Below are 23,012 nucleotides of genomic sequence, written 5' to 3'. Positions count from 1 at the left end.
ATGTCACAATGCCCGATGCTCACAGATGTCCAATCGGAATGGATCCATTTACATATGCCTTTGCAGGAGCCCCAGCCAATGGTGAACGTTCCATTGTGTGATGTCACAATGCCCAATGTTCACATATGTCCAATCGGAACTTAAGAGGGAGTTAGATGTGGCCCTTGTGGCTAAAGGGATCAGGGGGTATGGAGAGAAGGCAGGTACAGGATACTGAGTTGGATGATCAGCCATGGTCATATTGAATGGTGGTGCAGGCTCGAAGGGCCGAATGGCCTACTCCTGCGCTTAATTTCTATGTTTCTGTTTCCCTCTCTTCACCCCTCTCCCTCTCCCACCCATCCCTCTCTCCCACACCCCCTTCCCTCTCTACCCCACCCCCTTCCCTCTCTCCACCCGCCCCATTCCTCCTACCCCTCTGTCCCTCTTCCATCACTCCCCCTACCCTTCTCCTCCTCCCTCCCCACTCTTCCACCTCTCACCCCCTACCCCGCTCTCCTTTCTCTCCCAAATCTGTCCCGTTTCCTCCTCCTCCTCTCCCCTCCCTCCCCTCTTCTCACCCCCCCTCCCCCCACCTGTGTGTTTGGGGAGTGGTTAATGTGAGTGTGATGCCGCAGCCCCCTCCCCCTCCCCCGCAAACGCCGTTGGGGAAACAGACCCAACGGTCCATTGTGTGATACTGAGTTGGATGATCAGCCATGATCATATTGACTGGAGGTGCAGGCTCGAAGGGCCGAATGGCCTACTCCTGCACCTGATTTCTATGTTTCTAAGTTTCCCTCTTATCACCCCTCTCCCTCTCCCACCCATCCCTTTCTCCCCCACCCCCCTTCACTCTCTACCCTATCCCCTTCCCTCTCTCCCCCCGCCCCCTTCCCCCTACCCCTCTGTCCCTCTTCCACCACTCCCCTACCCCTCCCTCCCCACTCTTCCACTTCTCTCCCTCACACCACCCCTTTCCCTCCCCTACCCCTCTCTCTCCCCCTCCCTTCCCTCTCCCTCCCCTCTCCCTCCCCTCTCCCCCCACCCCTACCCCCTACCCCTCTGACCCTCCCCACTCTTCCACCTCTCCCCCTCCCACTATCCCTCCCCACTCTTTCCACCCTCTCCCCCCACCTCTCTCCCCCTCCCTCCACACTCTTCCCCCTCCCTCCACACTCTTACCCCTCCCTCCTCCTCTCCGTCCCCATCCCTCCCCCCCCACATCTCTCTCCCATCCCCATCCCTCTCTCCTCCCTCTCTTCCAATTCACTTCTCTCCCCCCTTCCCCCTCCACTCTCCCTCCCCACTCTTTCCCCTATCTCCATCCACCCCTCTCCCCTTCCCTCCCTCCTCACCTCCCTCCCCATCCCCCCCCCTCACCCACATCTCTCTCCCCATCCCCCTCTCTCACCCCCTACCTCCCTCTCCTTTCCCTCCCAAATCTGTCCCGTTTCCACCTCCTCCTCTCCCCTCCCTCCCCTTCGAGCCCCAGCCCATGGTGAACGTTCCATTGTGTGATGTCACAATGCCCAATGCTCAAAGACATTCTTGCCATAGAGGGAGTACAGAGAAGGTTCACCAGACTGATTCCTGAGATGTCAGGACTTTCATATGAAGAAAGACTGGATAGACTCGGCATGTACTCGCTAGATTTTAGAAGATTGAGGGGGGATCTTATAGAAACCGATGTTGGGGAAGTCCAGAACAAGGGGTCACAGTTTAAGGATAAGGGGGAAATCTTTTAGGACCGAGATGAGAAAAACATTTTACACACAGAGAGTGGTGAATCTCTGGAATTCTCTGCCACAGAAGGTAGTTGAGGCCTGTTCATTGGCTATATTTAAGAGAGAGTTAGATGTGGCCCTTGTGGCTAAAGGGATCAGGGGGTGTGGAGAGAAGGCAGGTACAGGATACTGAGTTGGATGATCAGCTATGATCATATTGACTGGAGGTGCAGGCTCGAAGGGCCGAATGGCCTACTCCTGCACCTGATTTCTATGTTTCTAAGTTTCCCTCTTCTCGCCCCTCTCCCTCTCCCACCCATCCCTCTCCCCACCCCCCTTCACTCTCTACCCTATCCCCTTCCCTCTCTGCCCCCGCCCCCTTCCCCCTACCCCTCTGACTCTCCCCACTCTTCCATCTCTCCCCCCTCCCACTATCCCTCCCCACTCTTTCCCCCCTCTCCCCCCACCTCTCTCCCCCTCCATCCACACTCTTCCCCCTCCCTCCACACTCTTACCCCTCCCTCCTCCTCTCCGTCCCCATCCCTCCCCCCCACATCTCTCTCCCCTCCCCATCCCTCTCTCCTCCCTCTTCCACTTCACTTCTCTCCCCCCCCACTCTCCCTCCCCACTCTTTCCCCTCTCTCCACCCACCCCTCTCCCCTTCCCTCCTCCCCCCCCTCCCCATCCCCCCCCCCTCACCCACATCTCTCTCCCCATCCCCCTCTCTCCTTTCCCTCCCAAATCTGTCCCGTTTCCTCCTCCTCCTCTCCCCTCCCTCCCCTCTTCTCACCCCCCCTCCCCCCACCTGTGTGTTTGGGGGGTGGTTAATGTGAGTGTGATGCCTCAGCCCCCCCCCCCCCCCCCCCCCCGCAAACGCCGTTGGGGAAACAGACCCAACGGGTCTGCACTTGGTCTAGTTAATATATAAAACTCTCGTGCCATCGTCCGGCTGCCATCCGGCTGCCTTTCTGCCTTTTGATTCGTTTCCATCGTGTGCTGTCACAATGCCCAATTCTCGCAGATGTCCAATCGGAATGGATCCATTTACATGGACGGCTGCTGGCCGCCTTTCTTCCTTTGATTCACTGCAACTCCGAAACCAGATGCAGAATCGCCGACATCTTTTCTATTTTGGTAGAGATCTCACTTTTCTTTCTAAGTATCCGCCCTCATTACATTTCGTCGTGTTTAAGTACACGTTTTTAATCAAATCCTTCTCCCCCCCCCCCCCCCCCCCCCAATATTTCAAAAATAAACTGGCTTCTCACCCATAGAAGCAGCCCCAGCCCCAGCCCCTGGTGAACGTTCCATCGTGTGATGTCACAATGCCCGATGCTCACAGATGTCCAATCGGAATGGATCCATTTACATATGCCTTTGCAGGAGCCCCAGCCAATGGTGAACGTTCCATCGTGTGATGTCACAATGCCCAATGTTCAAATACATTGTTGCCATAGAGGGAGTACAGAGAAGGTTCACCAGACTGATTCCTGGAATGTCAGGACTTTCATATGAAGAAAGACTGGATAGACTCGGCTTGTACTCGCTAGATTTTAGAAGATTGGGGGGGGATCTTATAGAAACTCCTGATTACATTTCGTCGTGTTTATGTACACATTTTTAATCAAATCCTTCCCCCCACCCCAACCAAATATTTTAAAAAAAACTGGCATCTCACCCGTAGAATCAGCCCCAGACTCGGTTTGTACTCGCTAGATTTTAGAAGATTGAGGGGGTATCTTATAGAAACTTACAAAATTCTTAAAGGGTTGGACAGGCTAGATGCAGGAAGATTGTTCCAGATGTTGGGGAAGTCCAGAACAAGGGGTCACAGTTTAAGGATAAGGGGTAAATCTTTTACGACCGAGATGAGAAAAACATTTTTCACACAGAGAGTGGTGAGTCTCTGGAATTCACTGGCACAGAAGGTAGTTGAGGCCTGTTCATTGGCTGTATTTAAGAGGGAGTTAGATGTGGCCCCTGTGGCTAAAGGGATCAGGGGGTATGGAGAGAAGGCAGGTACATGATACTGAGTTGGATGATCAGCCATGATCATATTGAATGGTGGTGCAGGCTCAAAGGGACAAATAGCCTACTGCACTTAATTTCTATGTTTCCCTCTCATCACCCCTCTCCCTCTCCTACCCATCTCTCTCTCCCCCACCCCTCTTCCTTCTCTACCCCACCCCCTTCCCTCTCTCCCCCCGCCCCCTTCCCCTACCCCTCTGTTCCTCTTCCACCAGTCCCTCTACCCCTCCCTCCCCACTCTACCACTTTTCTCCTTACCCCACCCCTCTCCCTCCCTCCCTCACCCCTCTCTTCCCCTCCCTGTCCCACCCCTTCCCCTACCTCTCTGTCCCTCTTCCACCACTCCCGCTTCCCCTCCCTCCCTCCCCACTCTTCCACTTCTCTCCCCCTTCTCTCCTCCCCCTCTCCCTCTCCTCACCCCTCCCATTCCTCTCTCCCCCACCCCTTCCCTCTATCCCCCACCCCCTTCCCTCCCTCCCCCGCCCCCTCTGTCCCTCTTCCACCACTCCCCCTATCCCTCCCTCTCCCAATTGTCTCACCCCACCCCAACCCTCTCCCACCCGTCTCCCCCTCCCTTCCCCTCTCCCCCACCCCTTCCTCTACCCCTCTGTCCCTCTTCCACCACTCCCCGTCCCTCTTCCACCACTCCTGCTACCCCTCTCCCCTCCCACCCTCCCTCCCCACTCTTCCACTTCTCTCCTCCCCCTCCCCCCCCCCACACTCTTCCCTCTCTCTCCCCCCACCCCTCTCCCCCTCCCATCCCACTCTCCCCCTCCCTCCACACTCTTCCCCCTCTCCCTCCTCATTCCCTTACCGTGCACAGTCTCTGTCTTTAAGAAGGAACTACAGATGCTGGAAAATCGAAGGTAGACATAAAAAAAGCTGGATAAACTCAGCGGGTGCGGCAGCATCTATGGAGCGAATTGAATGGTCAACGTTTTTGGCCTAAACCCAGAAGAAGGGTTTCGGCCAAAAACGTTGCCCTTTTCCTTCGGTCCATAGATGCTGCTGCACCCGCTAAGTTTATCCAGCTTTTTTGTTGTTGTACCAGTCTCTCTCTCTCTGCCCTTCTCTCGACTCATGCACGCCGACTCCAACCCCTCCCCCCCCCCCTTCACCTCTCTCCCCCATCCTCTCCTCCCCCTCTTCTTCTCCCCCTCCCCCTCTCCACACTCCTCCTCCCCTTCCTCACACAATATTTTTTGTGGGGGCGGGTCCACAGTGTGTGTGACTGTTTGTGGAGGCGGCCACGCGCTCTCCATTCAAGAAGACGCTCATCTGTTTGTGGAGGCGCGTGCTTAGTATGTGACCAAAGATCTTATAGCGGAGCTCTCCGCTACAAGATCTTTGTGTGTGACGACACACGCTCCCCCCCCCCCCCCCCCTTTGGTGCAGGAGGCGCGCGCAGCATCTGAACGCTCAGCGATTATTCAAATTCTTCACTAACCGTCATTCTGACTTTGCTTGTGAAGAGAAAAGTCCTGAATTGCATTTGTCTGATGCAGGAAGATTGTTCCCGATGTTGGGGAAGTCCAGGACAAGCGGGTCACAGTTTAAGGATACAGGGGAAATCCTTTAGTACTGAGATGAGGAAAACATTTTTCACACAGATAGTGGTGAGTCTCTGGAATTCTCTGCCACAGAAGGTAGTTGAGGCCAGTTCATTGGCTATATTTAAGAGGGAGTTAGATGTGGCCCTTGTGACTAAAGGGATCAGGGGGTATGGAGAGAAGGCAGGTACAGGATACTGAGTTGGATGATCAGCCATGATCATATAGAATGGTGGTGCAGGCTCGAAGGGCCGAATGGCCTACTCCTGCACTTAATTTCTATGCTTCTATGTTTCCCTCTCATCACCCCTCTCCCTCTCCCACCCATCCCTCTCTCCCCCACCCCCCTTCCCTCTCTACCACCACCCCTTGCCCCTACCCCTCTGTCCCTCTTTCACCACTCCCCCTACCCCTCCCTCCCCACTCTTCCACTTCTATCCCCTTACCCCACCCCTCTCCCTTCCCCTCTCTCCCCCCCCCCTTCCCCTCTCCCTCTTCCACCACTCCCCCGTCTCTCTTCCGCCACTCCTGCTACCCCTCTACCCCTCCCTCCCTCCCCACTCTTCCACTTCTCTCCCCCTTCTCTCCTCCCCCTCTCCTCACCCCTCTCCTTCTCCCATCCCTCTCCCCCACCCCCTTCCCTCTCTACCCCACCCCCTTCCCTCTCCCCTCTCCACCCCCTTCCCCCTATCCCTCTTCCATCACTCCCCCTACCCCTCTCCTCCTCCCTCCCCACTCTCCCCCTTCCCCTCCACTCTCCCTCCCCACTCTTTCCCCTCTCTCCCCCACCTCTCTCCCCCACCCCTCTCCCCCTCCCTCCCTCCCTCCTCCCCATCCCCCCTCCCCCACATCTCTCTCCCCCTACCCCGCTCTCCTTTCCCTCCCAAATCTATCCCGTTTCCTCCCCCCCCCCCCACACAAACGCCGTTGGGGAAACAGACCCAACGGGCCTGCACTTGGTCTAGTTGTTATTTAAATGTACAGGTTTTTAAAGAAAATTAAACAAATTAACATCTGGTTTGGAGCAACTAAGGAATGGATGGGAAGCATGATAATTATGAACAGACATGCAGGAAAATATTCACAAAGTGCTGGAGTAACTCAGCGGGTCAGGCAGCATCTCTGGAGAAAAAGGATGGGTGACGTATCGGATCGGGACCCAGCTTCAGACTTTTGTCTCCACAGATGCTGCCTGGCCAGCCGAGTTACTCTCGCACTTTGTGTCTATATGTTCTATATAAAATATATATTTGGTATAAACCAGCATCTGCAGTTCCTTCCTCCACATGCAGGAGAATATTGTTGAAACATCAAGGGCCTTAAAGATAACTTCAATGTTACCACCACTTGGGCATCATTTAATCTCACAAAGAGGTAACAGACCAACTTAATTAGTTTAGATGAAATGTGTAGGAAGGAACTGCAGATGCTAGTTTACACTGTAGACACAAAATGCTGGAGCAAAATGATGGTTCCTATATAAATGAAAACTTTTTTTTGGCGGTACAGACCAGGTGCAGACCAATGTCCTTTCCAGCCCCGAACTTTCCTATAAACTCGGGACCTTGAAGAATAAGGATTTATATTTATATATCCAGCTCAAAGTGAATATTGTGTAGGAAGGAACTGCAAATGCTGGTTTAAACCGAAGATAGTCACAAAGTGCTGGAGTGCTCCAGCATTTTGTGTCTATCTTAATTAGTTTAGAGAATGGTGGCAAAGGTAACAGAATAAATTGATCATAATATGAAGAATGTCAATTCAGACTTAGGTTGTTCAAGACAGTGGCACTTTTATTATTAAGTTGCATCAACGGTGTCAATTTAGCCGCAGCTGTAAATATTCGCACCCGAGGCAGAAGATTACTGATACAAGTCACAGAGACTTCAGCAAACAAATACAATGCTGATATTCCAATTCAGTACTAGGGGAGTGTTGCATTGTTGGCTGTGTTGTCTTTAGATTTCACATCCAACATCATGTCTGCTTCCTAGCTTTAACATGGAAGGCCTTGATATACAACTCTGAAAGGCAAGATAGTAGAATCTCCTCACGGACTGGGCCCATATTTGTTTCAAAGCCACAATAGCAGACGTTGACACTGTGCAAATTGTCAGCCTCATTACCCACATTAGAGCTCTTCAACAATTATTCACACAGCACAGACAATTTGGATGTCTTAACAGTGATATGATGATTGCTATATAAATGAAAACTTTATTTTTGGAAATAGACCAGGTCCAGCCCCGTAATTTCCTATAAACTCGGGCCCTTGAAGAATAAGGATTTATATTGTGTAGGAAGGAACTGCAGATGCTGGTTCAAACTGAAGATAGACACAAAATGCTGGAGTAACTCAGTGGGACAGGCAACATCTATAGACAGAATGAATGGGTGACGTTTCAGGTCGAGACCCCTCCTCAGACTAGAGCAAGGGTTCCCAACCTGGGGTAAATTTACCCTCAGGGGGTAAATTTCGCCTACCCAGGGAGTAAATTTGTTGATTTTGGATTTGTATATATTTTATCTCATTGACTGACTGTGTTTGGTTCTGATAAACCGGTTTCTGTTCATCATTAGTTGTTCATAAATAAGTGAAATAACATTGTTATGTGCTATTAAAGTTGCCAGGGTAAACGGGATGAAAAAAATTGGGAACCCCTGGATTAGAGTTAGTCTATATCTCTCGTTTCCCTTTCCCGACTCTAGTCTGAAGAAGGGTCTCGACCCAAAACGTCACCCATTCCTTCTTCTCTACAGATGCTGTCTGTCCCGCTGAGTTCCTCCAGCATTTTGTGTCTATCTTCAAAGCAAATATTATTCAACTGAAGGTTGAAAAGTCAGACGTCAAACAAGTTTCAATCGTTTATTCATTTGACCCTGGTAAAGTGATCAAAATAATGTTCTTTTTGTAAACTACATTCTGAAGAAAATCATTTGACATGGTATCACTGTATATTATTTCACTTTACAAACACAAATAAATTACAAAACAGACATTAAAAAGAACATCTTAATGGTCTTACCCAAAATTAGTGTTTCCATTGTCAAACAGTGCTGAAATTTTAAAGTCTGTACCACACATTTATACATCTATTTCATTTTAGACCAGCAAAGGTGGTGTGCAGCAATCACTTGAGCATTAAAACACATTTTACAGATTTAAAAATCATCCTTGAATTAGGCTTCCCTTTTCTTTATTATCAATGGCCCTACATTGTCTCCAGTTTCTTCATTGTGTTTAGTATGAGCCCCATCACAAAATGGGAACTGAAATGTTAAAAAAAAAGAGACAAGTGGTTAGCTTTCTGCTTTAGTTCCATAATTCCAACTCTGGGCTTACCTTAAGAAAATACAATACAGTTATTATTCATTGAACTAGTTGTCGGAAATTAATGCAGCTTAGGATTGCCAAAAGAAATTTCAGATGATTGAAATATAGTCAACTTACAAGCAAAACTGGTCTCTAATACTAAGAGGCAGTGATAGCCTCTACAATAATTGTTTCACGTACAAATAGATAATAATGGTGAATGCTAGTTTTTCTAGTCTGGAAACACGTATCAAGATAGATTCTTGATTAATATGGGTGTTAGGGGTTATGGGGAGAAGGCAGGAGAATGAGGTTGGGAGGGAGAGATAGATCAGCCATGACTGATGGGCCGAATTGGCCTAATTCTGTTCCTCTCACTTACGAACATATACATTGGTACCTCACGGAGACTGGTGTTTGGACCACAGTCCTTTTCTGCCATTTGAGAGCTGCACTTGGTTTACAAATAGCATAACATCAAAATATAATAAATATTTAAGAGGATAGCAGCAGACTATAGGGACATAGAGTATAAGAATTTAAAAACTGTGGCCACCAGCTTTAAGAATAGCTTCTTCCCAAAAACCATCAGGCTGCTGAACAGTACACAACACTAAGCTCAACTATTAACTTTTATGGGCCGTCTTCAGTTGCACTAAGAGGCAAGGCAAGGCAAGTTTTTTTGCACTTGTACTGTGGTTATTTATTTAATTTTTGTTCATTATATATTATCAATACATATTGTATTTACAGGCTTGTTCTGCTGCTGATAGAGAGGAAGCAGGCAATTCAGCACACCGAGTCCGCGCCGACCAGCGACCTGCGTAGATTAGCACTATCTTACACACTATCTTACACACTAGGGGCAATTTGCAATATTTACCAAAGCCAATTAATCCACAAACCTGTACGTTTTTGGAGTGTGGCAGAGACCTGTGTTCGATCCTGACTATGGGTGCTTGTCTGTACAGAGTCTGTTTGTTTTTCCCACGAGTGCATGGGTTTTCTTCAGGAGCTCCGGCTTCCTCCCACACTCCAAAGGCGTACTGGTTTGTAGTTTAATGGGCTTGGTATAAATGAAAATTGTTGTGTGTGTGGAGATAGTGTTAATATGTGGAGATTGCTGGTCGGTGCAGGCTCGGTGGGCCGAAGGGCCTGTTTCCGTGCTGTACCTCTAAACTAAACTATCAGACCAATGAACGGGCAGTACAGAAACAAGGGTTGCAGTGGGAAGGCTTTGCTATTGTAGTGACACAGAATCAGGGTTTAAATAGTCGGTCTAGAGATGGTGAGGTCATAGTCCCACCTGCCTGCACTTGGTCCATATCCCTCCAAACCTGCCCTGTCCATGTATCTGAAGAAGGGTCTCAACCTGAAACATCACCCATTCCTTCTCTCCAGAGATGCTGCTCCAGTTACTCGAGCAGTTACTGAGTTACTCCAGCATTTTGTGTCTACCTTTGATTTAAACTAGCATCTGCAGTTCTTCCCTACACAGTATCTGTCTAACTGTTTCTTACACGTTGGGATAGTCCCAGCCTCAACTACCTCCTCATGCAGCTTGTTCCATACACCAACCACCCTTTGTGTGAAAAAGTTACCCCTCAGATTCCTATTAAATCGTTTCCCCTTCACCTTAAACCTATGTCTTCTGGTCCTCGATTCACCTACTCTGGGCAAGAGACACTATGCATCTAATACATTTTGAAGATTTAGAAATTTTGAAGGGGGCACCCCAGATATAAAACAGTCTTTCCTCTGTGCAATCGGGTCTATGAAATCATTTTAATTGACATCCACATCTTGGGTTCAGAACCTCAATGGGACTGACTGAATGTTCATACCTTATTAAAATGGGGGAAGTCAATTCACTTTGGGCTCGTGAGATTAAAAAAAAATCAAAATATATTAGTAGAGATAGACACAAAATGTTGGAGTAACTCAGCAGGTCAGGCAGCATTCGGGAGAAAAGGAATACGTATCGCCAGTCAAACTATAATTTCTATTCAACTTGATTTTCATTGTTCTTGACACCTTTATACAAACAAGTATTATTTTAGTGACAATGATTTATTTTCTTGCTTTCTTAATTATATACATACTATTCAGACAAGTAGGAACATCTCCAACTCAAGGGAACGAGTGCTTCTCGTGCATGACTCACAAACAGCTAGAAGGCAAGTTTAACGAGTAGTTACGACTATAGGCATGTTGGCCTTTATTGCAAAGGGGTTGGAAATTAAGTACCAGTAAATGGAAGATTTTTCTTTATTGTAAAGGTGGCGCTAAGGCCTCACCTGAAATACTGTGCACACTTTTCGTCCCCAAACCCAAAAAAGGATACAGCAGTGAAACACAAGTGCTGGAGCAACAAAGCAAGTCAGACAGCATCTATGGAGAGACTGAACAAGTAACTTTTCGGAAGAAGGGTATAACCCCAGAACACCGCTTATCCATTTCCTCCATAGATGCTGCCTGACCTGCAGTTACTTCAGCACTTTGTGTTTTACTTAAGATTCCAGCATCTGCAGTTCCTCCTGTCTATGAAGGATATTATAGTTTTGGGACAGTCCAAAGGAGATTCATCAGGCTAATTATTTGAATGAGAAGGTTGTTCTTTCGGAGAAGGTTTCGAAGTTTGGGTTTGTAATCCATGGAGTTAGAAGAATGAGGGGTGATTTTATTCAAGCACAGAATCCAAAGGACGTTGACAGGGTAAATGTTGAGAGATTTCTACCAATATGAGAGTCACAAATAAGGGGACAAAGCTAATTATAAGAGGCTTTCTAATTTATATTTGTGGTGTGTACAGATTTCTTCTCTCAGACAGTAGTGAATCTTTGGAATTCTCTTCCCCTGAGGAAGAGAGGAAGAGTCGTCTTGTGTAGGAAGGAACTGCAGATCTCGTTTATACCAAAGATAGGCACAAAACACACACATCCAGATTCAGGACTAAACATTATTCCCTTATCATGTATCTATACACTGGGGAAAGATGTGAGTTACAACTTTTTCCACACGGAGGGTGGTGGGTGTATGGAATGAGCTGCCAGAGGAGGTCGTTGAGGCTGGGAACATATAGAAGACATTTGGTCAGGTTCATGGATAGGAATGGTTTAGGCGGATGGGTCAACACAGGCAGGTGGGATCAGTATACATGGGGCATCTAGGTCGGCATGAACAGGTTGGGCTGAAGAGCCAGTTTCCATTCTGTATGACTCTGTGAAAGCATGGCATACACGCAATCAAATAGTAACAAAAAAATGTGCTGGAGGAACTCAGCAGTCCAGGTAGCATCCGCAGAGAAAAATGGACAGATGGTGTTTCAGGTTGAGATCCATTTGATCAGAGTTTACTGGCTTTATCTTGTACTAAATGTTATGCACCCTTTATATTGTACCGGTACACTGTGGATGGCTCGATTATAATCATGTCAGTCTTTCCACTGACTGATTAACATGCAACAAAAGCTTTTCACCTTACCTTGGTACATGTGAAGATAAACTAAACTTCATAGGAATGTACACAATTGACAAAGATGAGCCTAGTCCATGTGACCGGTCCTGATATTACTTTTGCTTGTAAGAATTTTATCATAAATGCAATCAATATAATCCAATTTACTGTTACTATCTCCCTTGGAAGACCATCCCTGACATTCCCTTTCTCTCGGATAAATCTACCGGTTTAATCGTGTGACCGTAGAAACATAGAAAGTAGGTGCAGGAGGAGGCCATTCGGCCCTTCGAGCAAGCACCGCCATTCAATATGATCATGGCTGATCATCCAGAATCAGTACCCTGATCCTGCTGTTTCCCCATATCCCTTAATTCCATTCGCCCCAAGCGCTATATCTAACTCTTTCCCACGTCCCCACAACATGGAATGAGGCAACTGAACTGAAAATACTTACGTCTTTAGATCTCCAGCATCTACAATACACAGCCTTGTCTCCCATGTCTTCAATATCAAATGCATGAACTACTTTAGGTGTATCCTTCTGGATGTCTAGGTTAACCAGAGACTTACAGCCCTTGTCTCTTGAATACAAAGCTCTGTATGCCACGTAACCAACAGCTGCAGCACCGATTGTCAGTGAAATTGCTGCAGCCCACTCTGTGTGAGGGGAAAAAAACAGAGAAAATGGTGGATTAAAATGAAATGATGAAGCTTGTTACATTATTTGACAAAGTGAATATTGTTATGAACAAAGCGAAACCCGGCGTGGGGGGGGGGGAGGGGGCCGAGAACAAAGAGGGACTGGGGGGGGGGGGGGGGGCGAGAACAAAGAGGGGCCATTGGGGGGCTACATGAATGAATGAATACGTTTTTTTGCCAAGTATTCACATACAAAGAATTTGCTTTGGTGCTCTGCCTGCAAATGACAACATGACATACAGTGACAGTTAGGAATGACACATAAAACATTAATAATAAATCATTATCGATTACCTGAACACCTTGTAACTTTGTCACCACTCTATACGTGGCGACTCTTTGCATACTTTGTGTATGGTATGCAACACCAAAAAACTTTTGGGAAGTTAGCACCATAGACTATGGTGCAACTCAAACATTGCAAACTGTTCATATAACAACAACATGAGCAGCACAATGGCGCAGCGGTACACTTGTTGCCTTAGTGCGCCAGAGATCCGGGTTCGATCTACGGGTGCTGTCTGTATGGAGTTTGTATGTTTTCCCTGTGGCCGCCTGGGTTTCCTCCGAGTGCTCTGGTTTCTGCCCATATTCCAACGAAGAACACAGAAACAGCAAAATAAAATAAAAAGAGCTAAAAACCTGCATCAATCAATGCAGATTTCTGATCTATTCACAGCCAACCGAAGGAGCCATCAGCTTGAAACAATTTCACCAAGTTACTTGTTAATGAAACATTGGTGAATACAAGCACATAACTTGTGCCATTAGCTTGCAATTCAGCAGTTGGACTTCATAAAATTGGTTTCATAACTTGTAGTGGAAAGATTTGTACAAAAACACTGTCCTGTCATATTAATACATCTATGGACTTGCATTCTAAAGATCTATTTAACAAATTGGGAAAGTTAAATACAATCCAATTTTTTTTAGCAATTGTCAAAATGAAGCAAAATACAGAATCTGTGCTGTTGTCACCTGAAGGCCCAACAAACTCTTCCCAAAACATAAGTGCCCAAAGCCAAATACAATATTATATCAGGGCCTGATAAAGGTTTTGCAGAGGTGAAAGGCGACTATCTCATTGAGCCTTTCACCCTCTTTGATTATTTCTCAATAACACCAAGGACACAGAGAATGCCTTCGATTTTTAAAATATGCTGCAGATCTTTTTTTTAAAAATCTGTTCAGTCAAGAGGACAGTCGTTAATGCAGTTACAGTACATGAATTATTGACAGCATGAATTAATGTACGACTACAGTTAATACTAAAGTATATGATTCGTTTAACACAACATAACGTATTTGATCCCCCCCACCTCCCACTCCCCCCCTCAATTTAAGCCAAGGTTATTTACTATTTGAACATTTGAACTTTGGAAGCCAAGGCAAACAGGAAGCTGGCGAGAGCCTAGGATGGAACCAGCATGAATCGATGATGGTGTGGGCAGCTATGTGGCTACAACAGACTTTAAACCCTAAATGTTACCTATCCATTCACTCCACAGACGCTGCCTGGCCCGTTGAGTTACTCCAACACTGTGTGTTCTGAAGATAGACACAAAATTCTGGAGCATCCTGACGGCCTGACCCACTAAGTTACTCCAGCATTTTCACATGTTCTAGAAGAATTAGGACATTCGGCCATTTAATCATGGCTGATCTATCTTTCTCTCTCAACCCCATTCTCCTGCCTTCTCCCCATAACCCTTGACCCCTGTACTAATCAAGAATCTGTCAATCTCCACCTTAATAAATATCAATTGACTTGGCCTCCATGTCCGTCTGTGGCAAAGAATTCCACATATTCACCACCTTCTGATTAAAGAAAGTATTCCTCAATGCCTTTCTAAAGGTATGTACTTTTATTCTGAGGCTATGGCCTCTGGACCAAGACTCACCCACTAGTAGAAACATGCTCTCTACATTCACTCTATCCAGGCCTTTCATTTTGAGTCTATCTCGAGTTACTCCATATTTTTGTGTTGGTCTTCGCTTTAAACCAGCATCTTTAATTCCTTCATACACACTGCGTGACCTGGTCTGTATTCAGGCTGTATCAGCCACCAAGCACGTTAACGTATATAATAACCAATGCACCTTCAAAGTGAATGCATCCCACCAACAAAACCGACAGACTTTTAACTATGTGTTTGAGAAGGAACTGCAGGTGCTGGAAAATCGAAGGTACACAAAAAAGCTGGAGAAACTCAGCGGGTGCAGCAGCATCTATGGAGCGAAGGAAATAGGCGACGTTTCGGGCCGAAACCCTTCTTCAGACTTTTAACCATGTGTGGGAAGGAACTGCAGATGCTGATTTAAACCGAAGATAGACACAAAAAGCTGGAGTAACTCAGCGGGACTGGCAGCATCTCTGCTGAGAAGGAACTTTACACCATTCTAGTTCGAAGTGTTATTGCACTGTGTAACGTGCACAAGGAAGATGGTCTTCCAGAGAAAGAGAGAGAGAGACACGTGAACGATGGTGGAAAACGTGGGCTGTCATTCCTACAGCCACATGTGGTCTTTGATCTGGAGATAGGTATTGTGTCGCGATTTCAGGAGCCGACTGGCATGTATTAAACTGCAGAATAAATGTCGGAGGAAGATTCTGGGCCGTTATTGATACTCCCGAGGGTCTGCTACCTGCCGCCAGTGGGGGTTTGTGTTTAGGAAGGAACGGCAGATACTGCTTTAAACCGAAGATAGTCTGAATAAGGGTCTCGACCCGAAACGTCATCTATTCCTTTTCTCCAGAGATGCTGCTTGTCCCGCTGGGTTTCTCCAGCTTTTTTTTGTGTCTATCTGGCAGTTTATTTTTCCAGGCCAAGAGATATGGCGTTCTTCAGTGATGTTTAGGGAGGAGTTGCATATGCTGCTTTAAACCGAAGGGACACAAAATGCAGGATTAACTCAGCGGGCCAGGTAGCATCTCTGGAGAAAACGGAATAGGAGGCGTTTCGGGTCGAGATCCTTCTTCAGACTGAGTCAGGGGACTTCAGCTCTGAGGTGAGGTTGACCTTCCAGGTGACATTAGTGCATGGTCTATGTGCGTGCAGCGCCGCGACGGATCACAGCGGGGAATCGGGGCCGGCCTCGCAAGGGAAGGGTCGCACGCCTCCTTCAGTGGTCTTGGCAGAGGCGGTGGCAATGCAATGGGACCCCGTCGTCTGGTGCATGGGCGCAGAGAGAAAGAGAGAGTTCCCCATTGCCCGGGGAGGGTTGCATCCCGCCTCAAACAGAAAAGCCGCTCTGCAGAAAATAACCCCCGTCCAAGCGGCCGTTACCTTGCATGCAATGGTAAAAGAGGGCATGCATGGCCTTGCCTTTGCTTTCCTCCTCCGCATCTCCCTCCCCCACCCCCCTCGCCCACTCCCCACCTTTCAGCGCTGTACTGCTCCCCATCACGCGGCCAATTCCAACCTTCGCCCGGGCTCGGCAACAAAGTAACAACCTGCCGCTCGTCACGTGTCCCAAATGGAAGGCTGACCCGGCGCCTGACGTCACGGGGACTCGGTTATCTCCCGGCGTCAGTCGCCGGGCGCCCTCTGACGTCAGCCGCAGCGCGCTCCTCCTCCGCCCACGTCCTCTGGCCAAAGATCTTTGCTCTGGCAGTTCCAAGCAAAGATCATATCTCTGGTTCCACGCCATTGAAGGACATTGCACAACATGCAGCCAGTTCCCTACCTGCAGCAAAGTAATAAATAATCAAAAATACATATATTGTAGAAATAAGGAACTTGCACAGGCTGGGTTTACAAAAAAATGACCATCAAATAAATGTAAGATTTAAGAAACAGTTAGACAGGTAGAATAGAATAGAATAGTTTCTTTATTGTCATTGTAACATGAACCATGTACAACGAAATTGTAAAATGTCAGCCAGTCAGTGCACCATTCAAACATTTCTAAAAGCTAACGATACATACAAGGTAAAATATTTAAAAAAAGATAAACAACTAAAATAAATATCATGAAAATAGCACGCATAAACACCCAGCCCTACATCCTTCTGTCAATTTCACAGTCTCTTATTATGTATCGCCCCTGCGTTCCTTGGCGGCTACATTTAGTGCCTTTAGTACATGGACAGGACAGATTTGGAGAGATACGGGCCAAACGCGGGAGGTGGGACTAGTGTAGGTGGGACATGTTGGCCGGTGTGTGCAAGTTGGGCCGAAGGACCTGTTTTCATGACTAAGTGCTGGAGTAGCTCAGCAGATGCGGCAGCATCCCTGGAGAACATGGATAGGTGACGTTTTGGGCTGGGAACTTTCTTCAAACCAGGCTAGGGCAGCATGGCGTTGTGGCTGGTGCCTCACATTACAGGAAACTAGGGTTTGAACCTGACTTTGTGCTGTCTGTAAGGAGTTTGCACATTCTGGTGCTCTAGTTTCCTCCAACATTGCAAAGACGTGCAGGTTTGTAGGTTAATTTGCCCCTATAAAATTGCCCTTAGTGTGTCAGGAGCAGTTGCAAAAGTGAGATAACATAGAACTAGTGTGAATAGGTGATCAATGGTTGGCATGGACTCAGTGGAACAAAGAACCTGCTTTCATGCTGTATCTTTACAAGTAAAATTAAATGTAAACAAAATAAATCTGGGAATAATTGTTCTTTGAATAATTTTATGTTTCTTTTCTAACAGTCCTCAAGAAGTCAAGTTTAACATCGTATTCACGAGTTAGATGAGGTACAGATACAAAAAGGAAATGGTTAGCTCCGCACCGGCGGACGGGAGCTCCGTTCTGCGCTGGCGGTCGATAGGACTGTTCAGTCCTATTGTAAACAAAGATTATAGAGCTCTATAATCTTTGATTGTAACCATAAGATCTTTGATTGTAACTGTGTCAGCGCCAACATGTGGTGACACTTATGTACTGCCTAAGTTGTATGCAAGACAAAGCATTTCACTGTGCCTAAGTACCCTAGGTACATGTGACATTAAAGTTTCATTCATTCAAAATTTAATTCATCAAAATTTCATTCATTCGTTCAAAGTTTCATTCATTCATTCATTCTTTCCTGGTCCAAACTGAGCAGGCGAGTATACCCCCCACTGTCCCACACAGTGATATCCCTAGGGAATACAAAATTGTCAGAGATTTTCATGTAGACTACAGGTTTGATATTGGTGGAGGTACTCTAGGTATGGCTATATATGGCTCGGTATGCCCACCTCTTTGCAGAGTGTGGATTTGCAAAGAGAGTCTGGAGAGGTTTGCAACGGTCTCTGTCACGGTTTATTCCAAACAGCTCTGTCACCGAGGACTCTGTGATTTACGGACTGTTCCCAGGGACACATTCAGAGACTGACATCGAGTGCTGCTGGCAGGTCATCAACTCGGTGAAAGACGCTCTTTGGTCTGCCCGAGCGTTGTTGACCACCCAGCGGAGGGAGATGTCCGTCGGGGAATGTTGCCGACTGGCCCGCTGCAGACTGCAGGAGTACGTGCTGAGGGACGCACTGAAGCTTGGAGCAGCCAACGCAAAGGCTGGTGGGGGAGGACCACAGTCTAGGGTCCTTCTGCAGCTTGACATGTGGGGCAGGGTGCAGTGGAGACACCCCTCAAAATAAGGGAAGGGATTCCACCCAGTGGGCCATATGAGTGGCAAGGGTGTGGGGATAAATTTGTGTAAGCAGTATTGAATGTTTGTATAGCCTGAGAGAATGTCGGATGGAGTTTTGTAAGGATCATGTATTGTATATATTTATTCCTCGAATAAAGTATATTTTGAAATATATATATATGGCTCGGTATGTGGTCCTAACCCACTCATGCACTGTGGCACTCACACTCTCCCTCTAGTGGTTGTGGATGAGAGTGACAATGAAAGTCGCAACCAATTCATTCAATTGCAAATGATCTGCTGAATCACTCCTGTAAATATGGAGGAACAGTAAACCGAATTCTGTAGATAGACATAAAAAGCTGGAGTAACTCAGCAGGTCAGACAGCATCTCTGGAGACAAGGAATAGGTGACGTTTCAGGTTGAGAGTCAGATTGAGATTCAGGGAAAAGGGAAACGAGAGATATAAATGGGGATATAGAGAGATATAGAACAAATGAATGAAAGAAATGCAAAATAGTTACGATAATAAAGGAAACAGGCCCTTGTTAGCTGTGGGCTAGGTGTATTCCAGAGCTGTACATCAAACTCAAGCGGACAGCTACCCATCTCGTCCCAGTTCCTGATGCCCAGTCTAAGCGGGTTTGGCGAATCAATTGCCTCTGCTTTTAGAAAAGGCTGAAGAAGGGTCCAGAACCGAAACCGCCTATCCACATTTTCCAGGGATGTCACCTGACCCGCGGAGTTACTCCAGTACTTTGTGTGTTTGCTTTTATTTCCCCCCGAAAACAAATTCCTTGAGTGTGCCTGCTTGTGTCTTGTTTTGTGTCTTCTTTTTTTAATGTAAATACTGGTTCTGTTCTGTTCTGTTGTTTTGCACAACCCGCAAGCATTGCCACTTTCATTTCACTGTACATCTTGTATGTGTATGTGACAAATAAAGTCACATACACATGTGACTTGACTTGACTTACAATATATCATCATAAGACATAGTTCTGAATGTCTGAACCTTTTGTCTAAAGGAAATACATAGGTTGCTGGCAATCACAGTTTTATGTTCGCTGTTTTCATTTCCCCCCACATCAAAAAAAATTGGTTTTGCATTAACCCGGTTATTAATTTCAGAAAATGGCATGGAATGTCCATTGCACTGTAATCAGGTTTGGGCATTGGAGTATAGAAGAGAGGATGCTGGAAGATTCTGCATCGCATGGTGTAGTGGCACCTAGTGGTGGCCCTGTTAATATCGAACCCTCGTGATTGGCTGGCGCGGGAGCGTTTTCGCGGGGTTTTCTGATCACTGTTCATTCTAGCGCCACGCGAATAGAATAAGCATCATTTATATTTCGCTGTCTATCTTGTCTCGGGTGACTACTTTATTTTCGTTCTAAAATAAAGAATTTTGCACACCCTACTGTCTCGACTCGCCAAAATGGTTTCATATCTGGGATGCTTTGTTTCAAGAGGTTTTAACTCTCACCCGAAGGAAAATGTGGTGATTCTAAATCAGAGTTTATACATATACAAGGTTCCTTCATGTAGACACAAAGAACTGCAGATGCTGGTTTACAAACAAAACCACACAAAGTGCTGGAGTAACTCAGCGGGTCAAGCAACATCTTCAGAGAACATGGAGAGGTGATGTTTTGGGTCGGGGCTCTTCTTCAGAGTAGATTGGTTGCCAGGAGAAATGGTCCTGACTGAAACATCGCCTGTCCACTCCCCTGCACTGATGCTGCCTGACCTGCTGAGTTACTCCAGCTCTTTGTGTCTTGCTTAAAGATTTTGCACCTCCTCATTATTTACCCAACATTTTGCAATTCCTTGTGCAGTATCTGCCGTTCTTTGTGTCGCCGGGAGGAAAGAAAAGGGTGCAGGAAGGAACTGCAGATGCTGGTTTAAACCAAAGGTAGATACAAAAAACTGATCCTTACACACTCCTGCACTGTGGTACTCTACCTCTCCGTCTGGTGGTTGTGGATGAGGGTGACAATGAAAATCATGACCAATATATTAAATTGCAAATGATCTGCTGAAACACTACTGAAAATATTGAGGATCAGCCTATCGGGATGCATCACAGCATGGTTTGGCTGTCAAAGCTGCCTCAGCAAGATATAAAACAGTTTTTTTCCACGAGTAGTAGCTCTACTCAATAACCAAAAGTCTGTAGCCTCCTTTAGCTCTGGTATTGCTCTGGTATTTTATTTCATTTACATGTTTAAACTATAATGTTTTATTATTAATGTTTAATGTTTTATGTGTCATTCTTAATTGTTACTGTATGTCGTGTTGTTATTTGCGAGCGGAACACCAAGGCAAATTCTCGGTATTTATACATATTTGGCCAATAAACGTATTCATAAACTTATTCATTCATTCATGTCGCCAGGAATTAGGAAAATATGTAGGAAGGAACTGCAGATGATGGTTTACATGGAAGATTGACACAAAAAGCTTTGATCCTTACACAATCCTGCACTGTGAATCTCACCCTCTCCCTCTGGCAGTTGAGGATGTGGGTGACAATGAAACACAGAACCAAGTCATTAAATTACAAAGGATCTGCTGAAGCATTATTGTAAATATTACTCTGTGATTTACAGACTGTTCCCAGGGACACATTCAGAGACGGACATTGACTGCTGCTGGAAGGTCATAAACTCGGTGAAAGACGCTCTTTGGTCTGCCCGAGCTTTGTTGACCTCCCAGCAGAGCGAGACTGCCGTCGGGGAATGTTGCCGACTGGCCCGCTGCAGGGGTACATGCTGAGGGACGCACTAATAAAGCCTGGGTCAGCCAACGCCAAGGCTCTGTGGGGGAGAGCAACAGTCCACGGTCCTTCCACTCGATGCTGGACTTGGGGGTTGGGTGTGGTGGATAGGCCCCTCAAAATAAGGGAATGGATTTCACGCCAGGGATCACACGAGTGGCAAGGGTGTGTGGTAAAATTGGGTCATTTGTAGTGAACACTGTGTAACGATGAATGTACAGCCTCTGAAAACGACAGAAGAATTTTCTGCACAGTTCCTTTATTGTATAGGTAGACACAAAATGCTGGAGGAACTCAGCGGGACCAACAGCATCTCTGGAGAGAAAGAATGGGTGACGTTTCGAGCCGAGATCCTTCTTCAGCCAATTGTATATGTTTATTTAATTGAATAAAGTCTATTTTGATTTTTTTTTAAATTGAGGAACAGTAAGCCTATGTGTTCCTGTGCTGCAAATCAAACTCAAGCAGACAGCTACCCATCTAGACAGAGTTTCTGTTGCCCAGTCCAAGCCCTCAGTCTAAAGAAAGGTCTCGACCTGCATCCTCACCTATTTATTTTTCTCCAGAGATGCTGCCCGAGTTACTACAGCATTTTGTGTCTCATCTTCGGAAAGAAAAACAAAGGGTGTTGTTTTTAAATCTGCCGCTGGCTGGGTGTTGTGCGACGTGCACTGGCTGCTTGCAGCGGGTGGGTGGGCCGGCGCTCCGGACACCGACAATCACACAGCTCTCTGGTAGGATGTGAATATGGATTTATCTAACGTCAAGTAACCCCTGCATTTCCCTCTACCTCTCCATCCCTCCTCCACCCAAGTCACACCGGCTTCTCGTTCTCTCCCAGCAAACAATTAGCACAACAACGGTCTGTTTCCTTCATCATCGTTACTTTTTTTTTGCATATCTTTTTCATCCATTTGTTTCTATATTTCTCTCTCTCGCTACATCACCGTCTTTTTCTCTCGTTCCCTTTCCTCCCCAGACTTTCAGTCTGAAGAAGGGTCTTGACCCGAAACGTCGCCCATTCCTTCTCTCCAGAGATGCTGCCTGTCCCGCTGAGTTACTCCAGCATTTTGTGTCTTATCTTCGGTTTTAACCAAGATGCGCAGTTCGTCCATACGCAGCGCGGCTCCCATAGCGGCTGTTTCTAGCGGTTCCGCACCCCCATAACGGCTGTTCTTGGTCCTCCAAAATATTCCAAATGGAATTTAAACTGGAGGTGGTGAAGGGAGGGCTTAAGCCAGAAAGGGTTATTGGGAAGAAAGAGCTCCTTTAAATTTAGTTGCATCTGGTTAGGTAACTATAGTTGGGTGGAGATTATTCCATGCTTTAATTGTGTGGGGGAAGAACGAATTGCTGTATACACTGATTTACATCGGTGAGACCAAGCGTAGGTTGGGCGATCGTTTCGCCGAACACCTCCGCTCAGTCCGCAATAACCTACCTGAACTCCCGGTGGCCCAGCACTTCAACTCCCCCCCCCATTCCCAATCCGACCTCTCTGTCCTGGGTCTCCTCCATTGCCAGAGTGAGCAACAGCGGAAATTGGAGGAACAGCACCTCATATTCCGTCTGGGGACCTTGCGTCCTTATGGCATTAACATTGAATTCTCCCAATTTGGCTAGCCCTTGCTGTCTCCTCCCCTTCCTTAACCCTCTAGCTGTCTCCTCCCACCCTCCCATCCGCCCGCCCTCGGGCTCCTCCTCCTCCTCCCCTTTTCCTTCTTTCTTCCCCCCCCCCCCCACCCCCCATCAGTCTGAAGAAGGGTTTCGGCCCGAAACATCGCCTATTTCCTTCGCTCCATAGATGCTGCTGCACCCGCTGAGTTTCCCCAGCAATTTTGTGTACCTGCTGTATACATCTGTCTTTGTAGCTGGGATCACAAATTGGATCGAATGCCCTCGACTGTGT

The 23,012-nt window shown here is 46.9% G+C and overlaps 1 protein-coding gene across 1 annotated transcript; it reads right to left on the bottom strand.

Annotated features, from left to right (window-relative positions):
• Positions 1-8,136: 8,136 nt before the first annotated feature.
• Positions 8,137-16,276, bottom strand: cisd1 (CDGSH iron sulfur domain 1). The gene is made up of 3 exons (XM_033034348.1): positions 16,136-16,276; positions 12,511-12,713; positions 8,137-8,554 (listed from the first exon to the last, which is right to left on the bottom strand). The coding sequence occupies exons 1-3, from the start codon at positions 16,158-16,160 to the stop codon at positions 8,465-8,467; spliced, it is 318 nt and encodes a 105-aa protein (XP_032890239.1). The 5' UTR covers positions 16,161-16,276; the 3' UTR covers positions 8,137-8,464.
• Between the last annotated feature and the right edge of the window lie 6,736 nt (positions 16,277-23,012).

The sequence above is a fragment of the Amblyraja radiata genome, chromosome 15 (assembly GCF_010909765.2).
Source record: "Amblyraja radiata isolate CabotCenter1 chromosome 15, sAmbRad1.1.pri, whole genome shotgun sequence".
NCBI lineage: Eukaryota > Metazoa > Chordata > Chondrichthyes > Rajiformes > Rajidae > Amblyraja > Amblyraja radiata.
The sequence above is the reverse complement of the archived record's forward strand: the minus strand, read 5'-3'. Positions and strand labels throughout refer to the sequence as shown.